Consider the following 23,830-nt stretch of genomic DNA (forward strand, 5'->3'; position numbering starts at 1 on the left):
TAACCTGTTGAGAGACCCGCAGTTGCCGTGGCAAAACTGTCAGTACCTTGTCTATGTGAACAGGCTTCCACCAATCGCTAGTCTTGGTTAACTCTGTCGATTGACATCATTAACGGCTGATTCTGAATAAACCAATCAAAACCAATCTGAAAGTATTCATACGTCTGCAACTCATTGGCAGGATAAGTTAATGCATTAACAATAGCACTAGCCCATAAAAATGTCTGTAAATGAAAAATGATTGTCATATTCTTCGAAATTAAAGTTAAAAGTCATCAGCACAAAAGAACATAGAAAAAAAAGCTTCAGGGAGACAGTTTGGATCTCCTCCCACTGAGTGTATGATTAGACAGTGGATAAAACAGGAAGATCAACTACTCAGGATGCCAAAAAAGAAGAGGGCCCTAAGAGGAAAACCAGCAAAATGGCCAAACTTGGAGCAGAGGCATAAGACTTGGATTATGGAGCAGCGCCAGAGTGGGATATGTGTGTCAACCAAGCTTATTCAATATGAAGCAAAAAGGTTTGCAAGGGAAATGAACATAGCTGATTTCACAGGAAACGCAAAATGGTGCTTCAACTTCATGAGGAGAGCAGGGTTGGCCATGAGAACATGAACCAAGTTAGCCCAGAAAATGCCACCAGCTTATAAGGATAAAATCCATCAGTTTTATTCCTATGTCATAAAACTTCAGAAAAAATAAGCTTTTGAACCAAGTCATATTGCAGACATGGATGAGGTTTCTCTCAAGTTTGATGTGCCTTCCAACAGAACTGTTGATATGAAAGGGGGGCAAAACAGTGGCAATCAAAATAAGTGGTCATGAAAAGACACGCTATACTGCTGTCCTTTCATGCTGTGCAGATGGTACCAAACTGCCTCCTTTGCTCATTTTTAAGAGGTAAACATATCCTAAAAAGAGCATACCACTTGGCATTCTTGTTTAAGTTCATGAGAGCAGCTGGATGAATGAAGAGATCATGGCTATTTGATTTGCAAAGATTTAGTTCAGAAGACCTGGAGGGCTCTCTAAGAGGCCAGCTCTGCTCATGATTGATCAGTTCCGGGCATATTTAACAGAAAGGGTTGCAGCAGATTCTGGGTGGACTTACAGGTCAGCTACAGCCGCTAGATATTTCTATCAACATGCCCTTCAAAGCTCTGATGAAAGAAGAATGGAATAAATGGATTCAAAAAAGCAGGTAATAACTTGACACCAAAGGAAGAGTGAAAAAACCATTACTGAGGTAATGGTTTTTTCACCTAAACTGATGGAGTCGAGCAAGAGGTGGTTGTGAAGTCCTTCAAGAAATGTGGAATCAGCAATGCCATGGATGGAACTGAGGATGAGTTCATATATATATATATAGACAGTGACTCAGAAGGCAGCAGTGATACAGTAGAGGTTGAAGAAAGTGATATGTCTGGAACTAATAGTGATGAAGAAAATTATATGCCCGGAACGGAGAGTGATGCGTCACTTCTTAGCATGTATCTTAAATATATTATCTAATTACTAAATATACTTTGAATATTTTAAAAAAATCAAATGTGTTCTGTTTTATGTTTAAAATGTTGATTTCTTAATTTTGTGCTCGAAAAAGTAGGGTTTGTCTTATACATGGGGGGGGGGGCGTCTTATACACGGAAAAATACGGTCGTTTGAGGTCTGTATATTGCTATGCATTATGGGAAGGGCCACTATCTGGTTTTGATCTTTATTAAGGTCTCATCAGTGGGAGCCTGAAGAGACACTATAGTTGAAGTAGTGTGTGTGTGTGTGTGTGTGTTGTATATAGGATATGCAGAAATCATATCCTATATACAAGTGGTGAGAAGGTGTTACACATTATTGAAATACTCTGGATTAGTTAGTTGTAGAAAGTGTTTTTTGACATAGTTATAAATTAAATTAAAAATGCCAGACAATTATATTTGTTTAATTGTTTATCCAAGTCTAAGTAAACAAAATTTGTATGTGAAGTTTCTTCATGACTAGATTGCTTGTGTGTGTGTGTATATATATATATATATATATAGTGGTTACCGACTTCACATTAATTGCCTATTATATTATCCCATAGGATATTGTGTGTGAGGCTGTGTTACTTGAACCTTGTTATCTCTTCTGGGTCTTGCTCCTACTGATGAGACCTATGTAAAGGTTGAAACCAGCCTAGGTACCATTGGTGACATGAGCATCCATGTCTCATTCCTTCAGACACTTAATCATGGGTTGTACATAATTGTTAAACATTCATGTATCAGCTAGCTCATGAATTGTTAACTTCCACTTATTTTTCACTTGAAATCCATCTCATAATCCTTTTTAACAATTAGTTACAAACGTATATACTTACTTTTTTTTATTATTTTTTTTTTAATCATGCAGTTGACTCTTATCTCAACTACTCTCATCTGTAAAGAGTACATTAACCCAATGGGTTAATGTACTCTTTACAGATGAGAGTAGTTTTAGTCTTTTCTCAGACCTTTCCCATAATGTGTAGTATTATACACACGAGAAAAGATGTTTTGCAATATGGAATACTAAGGCAATTAATGTGACATCATTAGTCTTTATATACAAGTAGCCTAGATTGTGAAAAAAAGTTCTCTTGCAAACTTTGCTTACACTTTGAATCAAGGATTGAACAAGAATATAATTTCTTAGCATTTTTAATTTAATTTATAACTAAATGAAAAAAAAAAAAAATTCTGCTTAGCAAAGTTCTTGAGACATGTGAAGGATGTGCTGTAGAAAAAGAAATGGGAATAAAATACTGATGTGAATTACCAACAGGAGAACTGAATACAGTATATTGGAAAGAAAATTCAATTAAGAAAAGAGCGCCTGAGTCTTAGAGTACTAAGGATTATCTGCTATTTTGGATATGTAGTAGACAAGTTGTGTTAGATCGTTAAAGCAGGAATAATTGCCAAAAGCGTATCTCCAGAATTAGATAAAGGAATCAAGTTTTCGTTATGAATGTTGATGACCCAAAGGAAGATGACCTCCCTGTTTGAGTATTTGGAGTATAGAAAATCATGCCTTAGATATTATCAAAATGAGAAGATTCTAAGTTCATCATTCTGGCAGAGATAACTCGATAATCTTGCTTGCACTCAAAAAAATTTTTTTTATTCTCAAGTTGTATTGGTAAAAGTTTGTTATTAACTGCAGTGTCTACAAAATGTGGATTAAATTAAAAATATGGTTTCTTTTAGTAACATTAGTATCTTTGACAGATTCCAGAAGGAAAAGGGGGCTATCTAAATTAACTTGGAGAATGACTAAAGAAAAGACGGGCTGGCTAGAAAACTGAATTGGTGGCACAGAACAGTGGTATCTAGAAGAAACAGATCTTGGCCTTATATGCCATGAGACACAAAGAGGATAAGTAAGAGGGTAGGGATAGATGAGTTAAAATCACTTAGTGGAAGGAAAAGAAAAAAAAAAGAGCAAGACTGTTTTATTATCATTGAAGGTGGCTGGATTATCCTCATTTCATTGAAGGGTGATATGGATATTATTGTTTAAGGAATTGGTTGTAGGCTATCTTGAAGCTTGGATGTTTGAGCACTACATTTACTGATGATATTTACCAATATCATCAGTAAAGCTATAGTTAGGCTAGTGATTGATAGTAACTCATTTATGTATAGGAAAATGAGTAGAACATAGCCTTGTGGCACCCCTGTGTAATTAAGAAGCTTCAAGAGAGGGAGCAATCCATCTCACACATCAAACAACCAGCGAGAAAGCTGGCTATCTCATTAAAGAGATGAAAGATAGGATGGCAGTTTACTAAGCAGGTATGTTAATGAAATGTGTTCTAATTACATAATCACTTAAGCTGATTGCAGTATATTTGTAATGGGTGACAAGCCAACTTCAGTGACTAACATCTTTGTGTTTATAGTTTGTTTGAAGGTAGGTCTGATGCTTTCATATCAACCTGTTCTGCTTTTGCTTCTCCTCCTTGAAGGTGTGGCAGTTACTAAATCATTTTTATGTAATTTTCTTATGTAAAAATTGAAAGACGGTGACATTTTCACATTAGACCTCTTTTCCCTTGCAAACACTTTTTTTCAAAATCCCATCCATGCAAGGCTGTAAACTTATTGTGCATTAGTAATATGCATCGATTATACAGATTCCTGGATTGTCCCAGATTATTGAATAGATAATATAGAAATTATGCTCTAGAAACCAAACAGGAGCTTTCTGACATTACTTTTGTTATTAAATGCGTTTATACTCTAATCGTTTAGATTAACTTCTATTGTTTTATATCTTTCTTTTATCCTATCGTTTGCGCCATTTGTTATAATTGTTTCCTTATATCCTATCCTCGTTCTTATAGCAAGCTCACCACTAATCTTTATTTATTTTTCCTTTCTCTCTCACACATGTACATAACTCTTTTGTTCCTTATCAAATTAATATATTTCTTAGGATCTCTGCAGTCTTATTGGTCTCTCTATGCTCTAAACGTCAATTTATCACAAAACAATCTGATGGAGTTCACCCTATAAGTATTAACACATTTATTTCTTTTGCTGCTCCAGCTAATACCTAGGATAGAAAGGATTCTTGCTTAGGGTGACCCCTTCAGGGAGATAATGATAATTTGATCAAGATTAATCTTATTCCTCCGCTTGCTTATTTCTTTCTCACAGTCATGGCTCGCTTAAATATTTATACTCATGGTTTATCCCGCTTAGTTCGTTGATGATTTTATGAGCGGTAGTTTTGAATTCATATAACATAAACAGATCAGGCAAGTACATGAATGAAACAATTTAATGAGCTTCAAGATGATATACAATAATACAATTTAAGCAGGTTAATATGGTAGCACTCAATTTAGTTCAAAGGCTCTAATTAATTTGTACTAATCACACATACTAAATTGCAAATAACACTAATACAATCATAAAGTATAAAATTCATAGGTCATCATCATGCCATTCTGATACACGTGGCCATCAGTTAACACAATAGCACAATTTACACAGTAAGTTTAACATAATCAGATATCTACTCGGCCTTGTGGGCTAACAAATCTTAACACTGCTTCGGACCTATGCCTAGTTGTAGGCTACTCTTACAGTCGTTTAAGTTCAGTCTAGTATAAATGTCCTCACAAGGAATTCACACTCTTCTATAACTGGAATTAGTATTTCAAAAGTCTACATTACCATGTCTGTCCTTGAATTCTTAAGACTTGTTCCTGCCTTGTCTGGTCATCAAGGCCTTCAATATAGTAGCTTTAGAGGATATCTTCCGAAGATCTGTGTGAGTAGAATCTCCACGAGAAACCGGAGGGTTGGCAAGGTGACATTGCCTTGATTGGAACGGCATCAATTTGGTTTGTCTGTCGCACAACGTCGCTCAGCTATCCGGTGCACGGATATAGCTTGGCCCAATACCAACGCTACGATAGACGAACTAAATGTCTTCCGCGACTGGCCAGGAATCTTCCCTGACGACGAGCTCGACCACTGTCCGAGAGATCAGGAATCCAGGAAAAAAAAGATCTCAAATCGTGCTTGCAAGACCTTTTTGTTTAACTCTTTCCTCTCGGCAAATCTCGAGCTTCGCGATTCGCGCCAACGCGGTCACGTGTGCTAACGTTGATCACCTTAGCTCCCTCTATTTATTTTCACACGTGTGTCTGCCTTCCTTTCTTGGAAGACGCTTAGGTTTTCTTTTCCAATACTTCTCTCCCTCCCTGCTTTTCCATAATGCAGGACGGCAAAAGTGACCCTTGAACCCTGACTCATAGGCCTTGCTAATTTAGTACTAGAGACTAGCTTTATCAAATGGATTTGCCAGCTTACATGGATCTCTATAACTGGTTCACACTTAATACAAATTATATATAAAATATAAAATCTTATTATACAAATTCATGAAATTCCTAAATTTTAAGTGTTTTGTACTTGTAAACAGATTACACTTATCCTATTGCCAACGTTCCCTATTCTCTGCCTTAGTTGCATTTAAGGTTGTGACCTGAATATTTTATAATAAACATTTCATAGCTTATTCAGGACACAACACTTTTGTTCAGCATTTATCTCATATCAAGAGATGAAATTCTACTGCCTGACTGCACTAGTGCATGCCAAGGTCCAGTTTTTCACACATTTGTAAAATTTTTGCTGACTATATACATAGCATTAAATATTAAATTACTATCTAATAGGCTGTTCTCCATCCTTTGTAATTGGGTAGCCAGTTTTCTTTTTGTCTCTTATTCCATGTATGGTCAACATAATCTCTTCAGATTTCTCTACCAGTGCAAGAATACCTCAGGATTCTGTTCTGTCTTTTACTCTCTTTTTTTCTAATACATGAATGATCTTTCAGTGTCCTCTAACCATGCCCATAGTCTGGCTGATGTTAGTATGTTAGTCATTTGATTAACCTTGCATACATCCTGAGCTTCATTATATTCTCCAACCATAGCCTTAAACATTGATCTCAATAACATCCTTCAGTGGAATGATCACACCTTAGTTATCTTCAGTGTTGCCAAAATAGTCCTGCCTTATGCTTAAAATTCACCTCCCTTTACCTTTTGGTTATATACAGCTCACTAGGAAAAAAACCAATCTCTTCTTTGGCTGACATATCCTTAGCCTTTCATCTGTAGCTTCAACCTCCAAAAAACTTGTCGTCTTCTGCTACAGCAGCAGCTATTAACCCTGTACAGATTGGTATGCAGAAAATTCACCGAAAACAATTTATTTATTTGGTAACCTCCATGGAGTCAACAGACTCATCGTGGGAGACCCACTCAATCAGTAACATGTCTATCATAATGAGCTTCGAAGCTATTTACACTACCTGCATTCACAATGCACTCTGGCATTGCATTCCACTCACCAACTCTCCATGCAAAAAAAATCTCCTCATACTCTTCTTCACCACGTCTTTATACAACTTCCAAGGATGGCTTCTCGTTCTTCCCATCTTGACATCCACTTTTTTTTATAATTCCTTCTGTATTAATCTGATAGAATCCATTAACTGATGGTCTTTATTATATCTCCTCTTTTCCTCTTATCCACCAACCTCTGTAATCCACATCCCTCAAACGCTCTTCATAACTAACACTCAAGAGTCCTGATATCTTTGGTCATTTGTCTCTGGATCTTCTCTAGTGTTTACACATCACAATGAAAACCAGGTGACCAAATGAGAGCACAATAGTTCATATGTGGTCTGACAAATGCCTTATAAAGAGGCACCACCTCCTTACCCCCTACATGTCAATGTACTTTTTATCATAGCAGTGATACGATGTGCAACACTTCAGATGTATCCTCAGAACTTCAGTCCACTATCTACCATCACTCCAAGATCCCGAATCTCATCCATTTCCTGAAGTACAGCTCCACCAATATACAGTATGTAGACTTATACTCTGTATCCCAAAGTGTTACACTTTGGGATACAGACTGCAACCTCATTCATTTGTCCAAGTCTCATTTGTCTTCTGTAGAGAATTAACATCAACACTACTTCTGATAATTCTACCTGACTTCACATCATCAGCAAACATTTGAAGATCACTAGTCAATCTGTCAATCCCATGAAATATCATTAACAAATAAGTTAAACAGTAGAGTCTAAGAACAGAACCCTGAGGCACACCACTGCTGGTCACCTTTTTTTTTCTGGGACACTACTCCATCATATACAACTTGCTGGTATTGTTCAGAGAGCCATTTTCTGATTCATCTAACCAATATATACTATCTACTCATATCCTCTGCAGCTTGTACACCAACTTATGTGGTAATCTATTAAATACTTTTGCAAAGTCCAAGAATATCACTGTATATGATTTTCCCTTATCCAACACATTCATCATCTTACCATAAAACATAAGCAGATTGCTAAAACAAGACCTGCCCTTCACAAACCCACTGACCACCATAGAGAATCTTATGTCCATCAGCCCAATCCTGTATTCTAACCAATTTTATCAACGCTTTGATCACAACTGCAAATATACAGACTAGTCTATAATTGAGAACTTCTGTTCTCAAACTATGCTTCTGGAGATGTATTATTTTGCTTTCTTTCCACTCCTTAGAAACCTTCCACACCACAAGACTTTCATTAAATAACCAGGTCAAGGGCATGGCTAACTCTTTTGCATATTCTTTAAAAAAACATGGTGATATGTTATCTGTTCCCACAGCTTTATTAACATCTAACCCAAGCAACACTTGATACACCTCTGATTCTTTCACTTTAATTATATACTTGGAAACTGATGTTGATAGTGAGGTAAAACCTGAAAAGGATATAACACAAAGATCGATTAAAGCAAATACTGCTTTCAAAAAGAGTAATATATGAAAATCATCTCGATATTATAAAAAAAATAATTAAGATCTTTGACAGTAACGTAAAAGGCATATTATTTTTTTAAAGATAGATCCATCCTTCCAAATTTCATATATTACTCTTTCAAAAAGAGTAATATATGAAAATCATCTCGATATTATAAAAAAAATAATTAAGATCTTTGACAGTAACGTAAAAGGCATATTATTATATAGATATATCTATCTATGTTCACTGGGCATCTACAGATGCTGTATGGTCACTCCGATGCTTGGTGATGTTCCACACCAGGCCTCACCATGTAGTCCTGTTGTTTGCTTTTCTAGCAGCCTCAACTCTCTGAAGATCAGTCACTCCACACACACCATCCATCCATCTCCTCATTGATGGTCTATCCCTGCCTCTTTTTCCAGGAACTTTACCTTCTATTACTGTTCTGAGAAGTCCTCCTTCCATCCTTTCTATGTATCCAAAAATATTTTAACTTTCTTCTGTCAATATCCGTAAGGAGCCTTAAAGTTCTACTAATCTTTTCTCTAACACCCATTCATTTGTATGCCTTTCAGTATATGATATCCTCAACAGCCTTCTGTAACACCACATCTCAAAAGCAGATATCCGTTTCTTATCTGACTTCTTTAGGTTCCAAGTCTCACATCCATAAGTCGCTGTTGGAAAAACAACTGCATCTAAAATCCTCAACTTCATTCCCATGGAGATAGATCCATCCTTCCAAATTTTAGACAGGTCTCTGACTGTTGTTTTAGCCATTCCTAGCCTTTTTCTGACATCTTCTGAACAGCAATTCTTCACATTAATAATGGATCCCAGGTACTCAGACTTGCTGACTTCCTCAATTCTTTCTCCATTAAGGTACACTTGTTACTCAAGAGCTTCTCTGTTTGTTTTTCCTTTGAGAACCATGATCTTTGTCTTGCTAGAATTGAGTTGAAGTCCTCTGTTATTACTGATCTTCTTAACTTTGTCAAGAATTAGTCCTAGTTCTTCCATGTCATTACAAAGGAGCACTGTATCATCAGCATACCTCAGATTACTGATCAATCTACCTTCTATCCTAATTCCTGTCCTGAGCTCATCCCATGCTTCACGCATGATGTCCTCTGCATATATACTAAACAAGTGAGGAGAAAGTAAACAACCTTGCCTAACTCCTTTTCCAACTTGAAGCCTGTCGGTCAATCCAACACCTGTTCTTACTGTGGCTTCTTGCTCCTTATACAAGTTGGCTATCGACCTGATAGTGTGTTGAGGAAAACCCATTCTTTTCATTACTTCCCACAGTTTCACATGCTCAACACAGTCAAAAGCTTTAGAGTAGTTTAAGGAACACATTACTAGAGGGAGTCTGAATTCTTTATATTTTTCTGTGATCTGTCTAAGGCAAAGAATCTGATCTCTGGTGCCTATACCTTTCCTAAAACCTGCTTGTTCCTCAGGCATCTCTGCCTCAATCCTATTTAGCATGATCTTTAATAAAATTTTGCTTGCACGAGATATCAAACTAATAGTTCTATAATTCTTGCATGCCTACATATCAGCGGTATGAAAACTGACTTCTTCCAGCCTTTAGTTCATGATCCTGTCTCCCATATCCTTGTAATCAGTCTATGAAACACTCTTATCCCTCCATCCCCTGTGGCCTTAATTAACTCTGCTGGGATTTCATCTGCACCTGGGGCCTTATTGCTGTTAAGCTGCTGCTTAACTGCTCTTTCAACGTCACGTTTAAGTGAAGGAGGTTCCAAATCAAAATTTCTTGGTGGGAGGACTCCACATTTTCTTTATCCACTCTGCTGTACAGTTCCTCACAGTATTCTTTCCATCTGTTTTTGATTTCCAACTCTTCTGTTAGTAATGATCCATTCCTGTCTTTGATGACATTAAATTTAGGCTTAAACTTGTGCTTTAAGTCACGAACTAAATAAAACATTCTTTTATAATTATGCCTTCTCATCTGGAACTCTATTTCTTCACATTTATTAGTATAGAACTTTTCCTTGTCCTGCTTGATGGCTCTTCTGATTTCTCTATGTAATCTCTTGTATTCTTCGGTCCCTGTGTCTCTTTGTTTTTCCAACTGCCTTCTTTTGATTAGCTCCCATGTTGAATCTGATATCCATGGGTCTCTTGGTTTTCTTATTGGGTCGAGATATGTTTTTTGCTGTATCTTGTATTATCATCTTGACTCCTTCCCAAAGGACTTCTGGTGAGATTTCCTCATTGGTCTCTAAAAAATCATCCAACCGAGTTGATGTTTCTTCTGTGAATCCACTAGGAATTACTTTAACATCCAATCTAGTGGAATGTGCCTGACCTGGAAGTTTTCAGAGTCTTAGTCTTACTTTGGCTCTTACTAGCTGATGGTCTGTACCACAATCTGCTCCAGGACAAGTATGCACATCAGAGATGCTTGTCTTCCACCATTGGAGATCCAGGATGTAATCAATCAATCAGAGATATGAAAATCACAAAGAAACAGGAAGCCACATTAAATAGTTTTCAAACAAAGTGTTTGCATAAAATATTAAAAATATGTGACAACAATGTATACAAATGATGAATTATATATTAAGAGATATATGAAATAAAAAGTAATATAAAAAGACAGATGGAAATGGACTGGACATATACTGAGAATGGATAGAGGAGAAATTCCAAGAGTAGCTTTGATATGGATTAATTGAAAGACAGTTGAACTGTTTACTGAGAAGCAATTGATTGGAAAGCAGTTTGATGTGGACACACTTAAAATTGGCTGACCATAGGCACAAATAATGAAACTTATTTGTGCCTGTTCTCACAGATGGTTCGTCTAAGGAAGAAGTTGAAGAATTTTTTTTTTCATTCAGATTTAAACAGCAGAGTAGGAAAAGAATCCCACCAGACATAGACATTACAATGAATGGGAAAATTTGGTGAAAGCGACAAACCTAATAATGGTAAGTATTTGCGATTTCTGCTCAGGACACTGACTAGTCATTACTAATACTGTGATCCAACATAAAGGATGCACAACTGGAGAGAACACACAAGAAATAAGAAAAGCCTCATTAACTACATCATTGTTCATATTGATATCTTCATGGTGGTTCAAGATACAAGAGTGTACAGAGGAAGTCACCGTTGCTTAGTGCTAAGCAATGGTGACAGGATAAAAATGGGTATTACATTGAAAAGAATAGTATATAAGAAAGTTTTAAAAATAATCAAAGTTGAACAGCTTTTACAGGTAAACTGTAGACTTGACTATACAAACATTATTAAAGAAAATTGAAAACAAGAACCAAGCCTTGGAATCTCAGTGGCAAACTCAGAAGACATTCATTGATTCAGATAGGGAGGTATGTGATGAAATTGTCTGTAAGGATAGAAAAATAAGAAACCCTCCCCCATGATGGACTCAAGAAGTTAAAGAAGTAGTTCTTGCAAATAAGAAAGCATATCAAAAGTTCCTAGTAAATAATCGACAGATATCCCCTAAAAGAATATAGAGAAAAATGTGAGCTAATTTATGTGTAAATATGTTCTATCCTTAGCTAGACAAAAGTCATGGGAAGACTTTGAAAGAATATAGAAAATAAATATCAGGAAGGTGGTAAAATGTTCTGGGGGCTATTTAGAGCTTAGAAACAGGGGAAAAGGAATCAAAGATGATAAAGGTGACAAAACTGAAGATAAGGATATTCTAGATGTCTGGAGTAATTACTTTGCAAGACTTAAGCAAAACATTCAGTGACAGAATCATACTATAAAATTTTGAAGATGAATGCAACGAAGAGTATATATCAATACTTGACGTTGAAAAAGCCATTAAAAACTTGAAATATAAAAAGGCAGCTGCAGTAGATATTTAACCAGAAATTCTTGAGTACAGATGTATAAACATTTTGCAGTGGCTACACTGGTTAATTCAGAGGGATTAGTCAGAAGTTAGAATTCCAGGTGATTGGTGTAGAGTTCTAATAGTTTCCATTTATAAAAAAAGGAATAAAGCTGAATGTAAGAATTGCAGAATGCTAAGTGTTACAGGTAAGATTTATGCAAGCATACTTAATAAGAGGTTAAGAAAGATTGTGGAAGAGAGACTTGGAGAAGAACATGCTGGTTTCAGGCCAAATACAGGTTGTGAAGTTAAGATTTTTAATTTATGATAGATAGTTGAGAAATCATGGGAATATGACAAGTACACTGAAGTTCAAGGATCTGTACTTCAGTTTTAAAGATCTGGTAAAGGCATATGGCAAGGTGTCCAGAGAAGAGCTTTTCAAAACATACAGAGCAATATAGTCTATATTTAAGTTTTCAGTCAGCAGTTAGAATTAAAGGAAATACAGGAAGATGGTTTCATGTAAAATCAGGGGTACAACAAGGAAGCACATTATTTCCTTTCTTATTCATCTATGTGGATCACATCATGAAAGAAATAGGCATTAGGCCTGCTATTTGAATTGGTGATGTCAAACTTAGCTCTTTGCTTTATGCAGATACTGTACTTCTAAACATATCTAGTGCAAGTCTCCAGGATTCTCCAACTAAATTCTATGATTAACAAATTTGGCATGAAAATCAGTAGTAAAATGACCAACTCTGTAAAAATAGTCAAACGTTAGAACACATCAATTGCATTCTGAATGGAGAGAAAAATATTTCAGCTATTTTGGTAGTTTTTAGTGAAGATAGCAAGTTAAATCTGGAAATAGACATCAGAATAAGCAAATCTGGTATTGTGGATAGCCAGCTGAATAAATTTATATTGAATGAGGGAGAAATTAGCCAAAATACCATTAGCACTATTAAAAAAGTGTTCAAACTGGTTTTAAGTTATGGATTTGAGAGTTAGGTTAGAAACAAAGCACTTGAACAAAGACTAGAGACTACAGATATTAGGGTTCTAAGCAAAATTGGGAGAGTGAACAGATGGCATCAATGACATAATTATATTAAAAGGAGAGAATTTTACATTGTTAGCATTCAAGAATGTGTAAGCAGACCCAGCATAGGTGATATTCTCACTTAAACAGAATGGAAGTGGAAATGTTAGTAAAACAGGAGTTTGATACCAAAATGACAGGAAAGTGACTCAGAGGAAGCATGAATTGTTATATATGACGTTGGTGTGCTGACAAGTAATAGACTAATTTGGAGGAAAATTGTGGATAGGAGATTAATAATAATCTAAATTTAATCATGTAGTGCTGTCATAGTAGCCTGAACACACCTTGAGGGTACATATATAAGGAAATTGATGATGAAATTAGAATAACAGCATTTTGCAAACTGCAGTGAAATGCATGATTGATAATCAGTCTGCATGGTTCGTTACCAGCAACAGCATATCGCAGCATGGAATCCTGCAATGAAGTAAATTGTCAGTAATGGTTTTAGTAATTGGAACATCATGTGTTCTATAGCATTATTTTTGCATTAATTGCATCTGATTTACTTGATGGGTTTCATCTCATTGAATGTTACATTAAGAATAGATGAAAACTAACATGTGCAACATGCATGTTATCATTAAAATGTGTTTTTAAGAACTGGAGTAGCTCTGGGTTAATCTTATGTATCTGTGATGCCTGGGTAAATGGTGATTTGCCTTTGGTAGAATAGTTCAAATGGAATCCTGAGAATGAGATGCCCATGTAAATAATCTTTCTGGAATACCAAAAATGTATCTAGAGCAGTCCTGTTATGTAGTTCCCACCCATAAAAGGTTACTGGTAAACTTTTTAATGGGTGGGAACTACATAAACCTATAGTACATTTTAATAAATTTAGTTTCATCCTTTATCCAAGTGTAATCAAACAAAGTTTGCACCTGAACATATCTTGAGGACTGAGGTAAGGTGGACATCCCTTGGCAACTCATAGCAAAGGTGGACCAAGTTCTCATCACTCCATGTCTTAGAGTCCACCTTACCTCACTCCTGAAGATATTTTCAGGTACAAACTTTGTTTGCTTACGCTTGGATAAAGGATTAAACTAAATTTATTATAGTCTAACCAAGTGCAAAATAAACTTCCAACATCTTTCTCTAAATCCAGAGTAATTTACTAATAAGTTGGTACACTGGTTGGCAACTTGTATAGGTAAATATGACCTCTCCATTGTGGCAGTATACATGCAATGTATACTGCCACAATGCAAAACACACCTCCACAAGGAGATGTGCTTTGCATTGTGGGAGATACTAAGACATGGAGTGATGAGAGCTTGGTTCACCTTTGCTAAGAGTTGCCAAGGGATGTCCACCTTACCTCAGTCCTGAATATATTTTCAGGTGCAAACTTTGTTTGCTTACACTTGGATCAAAGATTAAACTAAATTTATTATAGTCTAACCAAGTGCAAAATAAACTTCCAACATCTATAGCATTTGTACCATGGGCAGACTAAGGATAGATATATAAAATATTATTTTTACATAGTTCATAAACCCTGCTCTAGAGACCAAACTTGGAACTTTCAAGCCACTGCAAGGCTCCAATAAGCAGATCTGTGGTCCACACCAAGTGATGAAATTTATCCTCCACCTAAAGATAATCACACATCCATGCCCATGACAGAATTTGAACCCATGACCACTTGGTTTTAAAGCAGGTATGCTGCTAACATTTAGTAGGTACTAGCTAATTTCACTATTTCAACTTGATAATGAAACCAATGAAAATTCCTTAGATTTTTCACACTTATTTATAGTTGAAGCAGTTTGTAAATAACTTACAAATGACTTCAACTTTTAACTGATCATTTGTAAAAACTTGATTTATGTGATATAAGCTGTTATCCTTTTATATCAGTTGATTTGATTTGCTTAATTGCATCTGGTTGTTCTAGTATCTAACATGTCTGCTCTGCATCCAGCAGTATGTGGGTTAAAATTCAGCCATGGATGTTTGCAATTGTCATTAGATGGTAGATGAATTTAACAAGTGTGTATAGACATGAACTACAATGCTGTGCTTTATCACTCAGTTCTCAGAAATTAATGAGTATCAATGTTGCCAACTTAGCGACTTTGTTACTAGATCTGGCAACTTTTGAGCTCTCACGGCATACCCCCAAAACTTTGCCACTTACCACACATTGAGAACCCCTTGGGGGGTACATGATAAAATTTTGAGGGTTACACTGGGAGAGTGCTCAAAGGTTGCTAGATCTAGTAACAAAGTCACTAAGTTGGCAACACTGATACTAATTAATTTCTGAGAACTGAGTGACAAAACTTGGTGCAGTAGTTCATGTCTATACACATTTGTTAAATTGTTTGTCACTCTTTGTGTTTATCAATATATGTAATTTATGAATACAAAATTTAATATGTATATATATATATATATATATATATATATATATATATATATATATATATATATATATATATATATATATGTTTTATTTTATTCCCATTGTTATAGTATAACTATAGTTTATCTATATAAGGAGTACACCAGTTACATACACATTTCCTGAGGGGTGCGCAAAGCATAAAAGGTTGAGAATCACTGCTCTAGAGTAATGTTTCTGGAATATGTAAATAAAATATATATATATATATTAATAAAAATAGGAGAAAATTCATTAGCCTACTCACAGTACTAATGCACTATAGTTCACAGCCTCTCCTGTATAGGAGTCATAATTCTCCCCCCCCCCCCTTAGTTATTGAAACTGCATTAAAATTGTGCTTATTTTTGCTTTACAGACAGTTACTTAAAGATCCAAGTGTTTTATTTGCTGGCTATAAAGTTCCACATCCATTAGAACATAAGTTCATTGTTAGAGTCCAGACTACAGCAGAATATTCTCCGCAAGAAGCCTTCACAAATGCCATGACTGATCTTTTGAGTGAATTGTCACTCTTAGAGGAACGATTTAAGGTATGAATATTGCTATGTGTTTTCAGTCTTATATCAGATGCATGTTTAAATAGTCCACTTTGAGAATCAGAATAAATCTTGGAATTCACTTATGACTGTGTGTGTGTGTGTGTGTAAAAGCTTGTTATCTTGCAGAAAAATTAACTTTGGAAAGGAATTGAAACAAGTTCATGTTATTACTCATTCTTGGCATCTTCTGGTGCAAAAATCGTAGTCTTTAAAAGTAATTTTGCAGTGGAAAAACTTCCAAGTATGCTCAAAAAAACAGTATCAGATTTTATTTTTCTTGCTGTGAAAAAAAATAGTTGAATTATTTGAAATTTTACTCTAAAGCATTAAATTCTCAAGTTGGAACGTTTGCCTTCAACTTGGCTTAAGTACAGGTATCCCTTGCTTAACGCGCCGAAATGAAGTGCGGCAATCCCTTGATATACGCGGCAAGAGTTTTGATTAATGTACCTTTAACCCTGTGGAGCTCGCAGCTGACTGACAGATACATGTAAAATGTTTAATATAAATATTCTTACACAATTCAGTGTATAATTGGAGGTCATGCGAAGCTGTGCATTCATATGTTATGAGTGATATTCTGCACTTTTTTGCTGTCAGTTTGGTTTAACACATGTTATGTAAAGGTTTGTGATATTTTACAGTAAATTGTATCTGAGAGATACCGCAACCTCTGATGTCAGTATAGTATAGTTTAGTTGTTTTTCTTTTTATTCTTTGTTCAATAATTTTTAGATTGTAACTGAAAAATAAATAAACCATCTATTACTGAAATAGAGAGCCAAAGGCTTATTTATCATACATCTCCTCTAGGAGATGTGCTTTACATTATGGAAAATACTAAGGAAAATGATCTGGAGCTTACTGCCACTTTACTATGAGTTGCTCATAAGGTTGCTTATGCTTGCATCTGCCGAAACTTTTAGTTTCTATATATTCGCTACTAAACTCTTGTAGTTTCTATATTCAGCTATGAAATAATGTTGGATTCAATATCCACTTAATCTGTACTATCATGTATTATATTTGCAGTGTTTTTTTCTTTGTTTTATTGCTTTTTTGCTGAGGTCTAAAGAGTCGTTTTGCTTGCTATCGTAGAATTTATGCCGATAAGAAAAAAACTAAAACTATTCAAACGACTCTTGATGACTTCTTTTGATAAAAAAAAATTCCAGTAAATAATGTAGGTACGAGTATTTATTAAATATTTACTTCTTTCATTTTTTATCTTTCCGAAAAGAGTACCATATAAAGCAAATTATTAATACAGTAATCGATCATGGACGAATTGTAATTTTTATTATTGATTATTAGATTTGATTAATGCGATTTTGATATACGCGGTAACATCGAGGGATTAATTAACCGCGTTAATCGAGGGATACCTGTACTTATACTTTAATTGCAATAATAATCATTTAAGTCAACTATTAGAAAAATTTTTTTCCCGAATTTTTCTTATTTTTACTTTGAACATTTTTTTCCTGATAACTACTGCTGTTTTCTGATTTAATCTCATTCCTGTTGACACAAACTTATAAAGCCTTCAAATTCATTGAAATTGGCATATCAAATTCTATCCATAGTTAGATTGTAATTTCTACTTCTCTCAAAAATGAAGGAAAAAAAAACAGGAATATGTTAGAAACCAATAATATTGAATATCAATATGGAATCTTGGTATAATTATTTTTCATATTTTTATACGTTCAAAATTTCATTTTGATATGCTCTTTGCTGGTATGCCACATTTTTGTGAATGTATAGCAGTGAAGAAGAAAATTTAAGGAGTTGCACCAAAACATATAGTTATTGTCCATTACCAAGAAATAGGTTTCCTCTTCTGTGCTTAGACTAGAAAAAAGTGAAAAATATATGGGCCATGTATCTTCTTATAGCTTTACAGCCCATATTGATTTGATAGTTTTCTTAGGAAAACTATCTAACCATATAGTTATTGTCCATTACCAAGAAATAGGTTTCCTCTTCTGTGCTTCGACTAGAAAGAAGTGAAAAATATACGGGCCATGTATCTTCTTATAGCTTTACAGCCCATATTGATTTGATAGTTTTCTTAGGAATATAGTCATAAAATAAAATAAATAAAAATAAAATTCAGTTACTTGCTACATTCATTTTTGAACTTAATTCACTATTGTTGCAGATCCTTTATAGAGTTGATATAACTCATGGTTGTGTAATGTCTTCCAGGGGTCATGAACATTAATTGATCCAAATATTTTTCAACATATTTTCCTTTCAGTAGTTAGTCCTCCACCCATTACCAAATATCCATGTTTCACATTTATTGGTTCTAATTTTTTAAGCTGTCATAAATTATAGATTTATGATTATATTTTAATTATGTCTACCCCTGTCTGATTTGGTTGATATATAATCATTACTCTTAAATATTTAAATTGTTTCCCTTTCTCTATTTCATGGCTCTCAATTTTTAAATTTCTATCTGTTAACTAATTTTGCATTCGGTTAATAATTATTTGTTTTTTAATTATTAGTTTTAACCTTATTTAATCTGCTAATTTATCTAATTTTAAATATGCCTCCAATTTCTGTTTAGTTCTTTTTGTGATAATTTCTTCAGCATATGCTTCAAATCTGTATTGATTTGAATACCTCTAATAAATAGCTAATGGCAGTGATTGGATAACAAATTAGAGCTGGGCTAGAAACTTTAGAATTAGAATATTAGTTCGTAAGTTAGTGGAAAAGGAACTACTAAATCTAATAAATTTTAACCTATTCTTGTGAATTATCCATTGTTGATCTTGTGAATCTTATACTTTGGGCATGTCAAATTCCAATGTATAATACCTTGATCAGGCCTCATTCATTTTATTACCACTGAAGCAGTAATAAAAAGCAATGAATTCTAGTCTTGTTGGCTGAGTGGGTGGTATACTGTTTTTTCAGCCAACAGGCTACCATAGCCATTTTGAAATAGGTGGTAGATGAATTCCATTGTCTGATGTAAGACCACCACCATTTATTGAAGGCCTGAAGTGGCTTTAAAAAAAAAAAGAAGAAGAGTTCTATGTTTAGTCTCTAGAGCATGGTTTCCAGATTATCTAGCCCACATATATCTAGCCTACTCACAATACTAATTATATTGGTTTACAACCTTTTGTGGTTGGATTCATATAAAAACTAAATTCTTCATTATGCAATCTCTTCTCTTTGGGTTATTTTCATATCCTTGAATTCAGTCTTCAGTATTCACACTCCATTTTTCAATACATGTCCATGTTTCTTTCAGTATCCTGTATTTTCTTTCAGATTATATTGGAAATTGGTTTTAACTTCATCTTTTTTAAGCTGTTGCAAGTTAAGCTTCATTTTTTTTATTTTGCTCTTATTTATTTTTACTCAGATTCTGCATCTATATTTAATTTTGATTAGATAATCTGAATTGTGACAAGCTCCACATGATCTGTCGGATTAAATATTGTACCATACAGGGATATCAGTATTTTTAATGGCTTCATGAATGTTGAGGATATAACCATGTTTTTGATTCCTGCAAATTCTATAAATTGCTCTGTTAGAGTATGTGGCTATGTTTTTCAATTAATTGTTCCTTTAAAAATATCTTCCCATCCAATCTTGGCATTGAAACCTTTAGTTAATCATTAATGTGCAGGTGATTTGCAATTTATAGCCTCTCTCAGCCAAGTTAATCCCACTTGCCTGCAGTATTGGCCTCATTTCTGCAACAAACAAGGCTCTGACAAGGCAAGCAGTAAAGCAGTTTCCACGTGCCTGCTGCCACTTAGTACGTAGAACTTGAACCTGTTGGTTACGTTTCTGGAGGCTTCCTGATTGGATTAAATCTGATATCCCATGCCAAAGTTAATCATCCTTGGAATCTTATATAATCAGCTTTGGTTCAAGATTTCCTTGCCTCATTTTATTACATCATTCATTTGCTGCCTTTTCTCACTTTCCTTATTGTGATGATTATATTTAACTTTTTGATTATCTATGAAAATTGATCATACAGTATTACCACTCAATGAAATAATCTTCCTTGCAGATTCAGCTGTCCACAGTTCCAACTGGTTCCCATTATCTAACTTCACAGTCCAAGCTGGAACAGAAGCTGAATTGTTTGCTGTCAGTAATGATCTAACACAAATAGTTGAACCTACCTCCTACCAAAATTCCAGATAATCACCATTTCAGAGGCTTCTGTTTGTCAACACATTTTATTGAATTTAAACCTCCTAGTTCTGCATACATTATAGTATATTTCATTAAGAGTGAAATTAAACAAATTAACAGAAACAGTAACACTAGGAATATTTGAAAAAAAAGACTAATGGTGGTGAGCATGCGTGATTTATTTTGCATTATAATGGCTAATTATTACTAGCACCATCTTTCATCATAAAGATGTGCACAAATTCACATGGAGAGAAGACACAAGAAATAAAAATAGCATCAGTGACTATGTCATTGTTGATAGTGATATCATCATGCTAATTCATGATACAAGAGTGTAGAGAGGATTTGAAATTAGAAGTAACAATGCTTAATACTGAGCAGGATAAAAATGAATATCACATTGAAAAGAATGGTACATAAGAAAGTTTTAAAAATAATTCAAGTTGAGCAGCTTTTACAAGTAAATTGTACACTCGACTATACAAACATTATTGAAGGGAAAAAATTAAACAAATTGAAAACAAGAACCAAACCTTGGAGTCTCAGTAGCAAACTCTGAAAAAGATATTGACTGCTTCAGCTAGGCAGGTAATTGGTGAAGTTGTCTGCAAGAATAGAAAATAAGAACACAGTGGTTGGACACAAGTTAAAGAAGCAGTCATGGAAAAGAAAAAAAAGCATACCAAAAATTCCTAGCAAATAAGTCTAGAATTTGACTTGGAATTAGAAGAATGTGTTATTATTTAGCATTTAAATAACTTTGCGGTGACTGCTGGGAATAGTTCTTGTAGTTGTCCTATGATTTTTCTTCGGGATACTTGGTGAATAGGTTGATGTCCAGGCTTGTTAGGGAAGAAGAGTATTGAAACAACAAAGGATTTTTTTTAATTGTGTTTGATATAGGTGTTGCCTATAAGTCAGACTCTCAGTTGTGCCAGATATTTAGAGAGAAGAAATTTGCTCATCTCTCTAAATAACTTGCACAACTGATAGATGTCTGTCCATCTTGCCTATAAGTGGGACTATCAGAAACACATTCATCAACCTATTCACCCAAATAGAAACTATTAGCACTGGACGCTGAAATTATTTGAGCACTATATCAATATGCTCTTCCAATTCCAAGACACATTCTACGAATGTGAATGTGACTTAACAATGGACTTGTAAGTTTCTCCACTTTTAGCTTACCTCATGGAATTGTTTGAAAAATAGGCTCTAGGGAATTAAAAAGTATTACCTTAACTTTGGCTACAATATGTAGATATGTTCATCATATGATCTGGTTCTGAAAAATAACTACAATACTATTGTCCATCATAAGAACATTCATTCCTGCATTAAGTTAACTATCGAATTAGAAAACAAGATCCCTGCATTCTTTTATGACTATCTTAGAGGTCTCCAAACAAAAAAATAAAAATAAACTATTAGCTATTCAGTTTATTAGTTATTCAGTATATAGAAAACCAATGTAGCTGGGGGATGTAATAATACGTGGTTTTTTATTCTTATTCTACCGGCTGATTGTTGTAAAATATTGCTTTCTTTATCCTTGGCTTCTATATTTCTATTTGTTATGGCTTTATCTTTTTCCTTTCATGTACTCGGTTAATCTTATTTCCCTTTCTCTATCTTTAGTATTCTTTCCTTATGCCGGAGATCTCTAGAAATTTATTTATTTATTACCTGCGCCACTAAAGTTCTCCAAATGGCATAAGAAAATATTTATACTTCCAGTAAAGTTCCTCCTCTATAATTATATACAGTCGTGGTTAACTCTTAACTCAAAATTCGTACCAAATTCCAATCTCCCCCACTCACGGGATCTGTTTTTTTTTTTTTTTTGAGAACAGTACAATCAGACGGCACTCCTTTTAAATATAACAAACATGTTTGTTTATATTAAAACAGTAATACAAGGTATGTATTACTGTTTTGTTTGCAACAAAATTCAACTCACATGACTCCTCCATAAGTACAGTGCACTTAGTCGTATTTCCTTTACAGACTTTTTCTGGATTCCTCTCTGTTAGGGCTTGGTCTATCACTTTAGAGGTTTCATGGATACCGTGTTCTCCTCTGGAATGGCTGGCTGGGCTGGAGCGTGATCTTCTGGCGTTGTAGGCACTGGGATGCAAGGTCTAACGGTCAAGGCTTTGTCCATCCTGGTCCTGGGCCACTATTCGCTCTGTAAGGTTTTGCCTCCGGTTACTCTCCATGACTTCATCCGGATCCCACGTGGTCCATGGATCGACTCCCTCTTTTTCTCCTGGCGTCAAATCTGCTGATGCTCGATAGTCGATTCTATGATCCTTTTATTTGGCTTCTCGCGGGACCCTGCGCGAAGATTTTGGACCCCAGATATTTCCACGCAAACTTTGAATTAAGGTCCGAGACCCCCGTACCTTTCACGTGCAAACTCTTATCCTTTGGGAAAGCGCAGACTTCTAGATCTCCCTGAAGTGTATGTTTAATCCTTTTTTACAGCATAGCATAACAAGCTTCTGATGTATACCACCCTCTTTTGCTATTGACCTTGAGGGTGGTATCGAACTGCTTTGGTTACAATAGGTTTCTCTTTCACCCAATACTAAGTGATAACATCAAATACATTCCCAAATTCTAAAGTATTGCCCCTGAACTTCTATTTTAAGACATCTGTTTACTCTATTTTAGCATGTTTAATTCCTCTGGGTCTCTATACGTGAGCTTTTGGTATTACTTACATAGATAAATTCTAACATATTTCTGTTTTCTAGGGCATTTTCTCTTGAACTACATATTCATATATCTTCTATTTACACAGTATCATGCTAATTTTTATGGGCTAACTTATATGGGCTGTTAGTATTATTTACATATAAAATTTACAAGTTTACTTTTTGTGAATTTTGGATGTGACTCCTGTAAAAGTCGACGCAATAAAATTTTGGAAAAATTATGACGCTGCATCGAATTTTACAGGGAGATATCTCAATGCAGAGTTCTGCAATCACCACTGTCGTGAAAAAAAAAAAAAAAAAAAAAAAAAAACATTATTATAGTCAGGGCATATTAACATTTCCGAAGTATGAATAAAAGCCAAGTACTAATACCTGTCTAATATTTTCACAAAAAAAAAAAACAATGGTTAAGAGCATTCTAAAGGAGCTTTTTAAACAAGTAGATGGACAGAAAATACAAGGATATTACATCAATGAGGATTAAAAGTACTTTCTCACTGCCAAATTAGCAGTGAGAAATGTAAACTCCAAAACCTCCACATTTTCACTATTTGAAAACCAGGAGTATACAAAATTACTTGTTCACATGAAACTTGCTTTGTGGGATAGGACTGACAGGTTAGTCAAGAGAAACATA

At 34.8% G+C, this 23,830-nt stretch overlaps 1 protein-coding gene across 1 annotated transcript in view; it reads left to right on the forward strand.

The window, feature by feature from the left end:
* Polr2J (DNA-directed RNA polymerase II subunit RPB11) overlaps positions 1 to 23,830 on the forward strand; it is a 144,795-nt gene that overhangs the window by 79,809 nt on the left and 41,156 nt on the right. The window contains exon 3 of the mRNA XM_090410417.1: positions 16,099 to 16,273. Within this exon, the coding sequence (XP_090266543.1) occupies positions 16,099 to 16,273 (175 nt within the window). The remainder of the gene's footprint in view (positions 1 to 16,098; positions 16,274 to 23,830) is intronic.

This window comes from Typopeltis vanoorti, chromosome 2, assembly GCF_054136105.1.
Source record: "Typopeltis vanoorti isolate ZY-2024b chromosome 2, IOZ_Tvanoo_1.0, whole genome shotgun sequence".
NCBI lineage: Eukaryota > Metazoa > Arthropoda > Arachnida > Uropygi > Thelyphonidae > Typopeltis > Typopeltis vanoorti.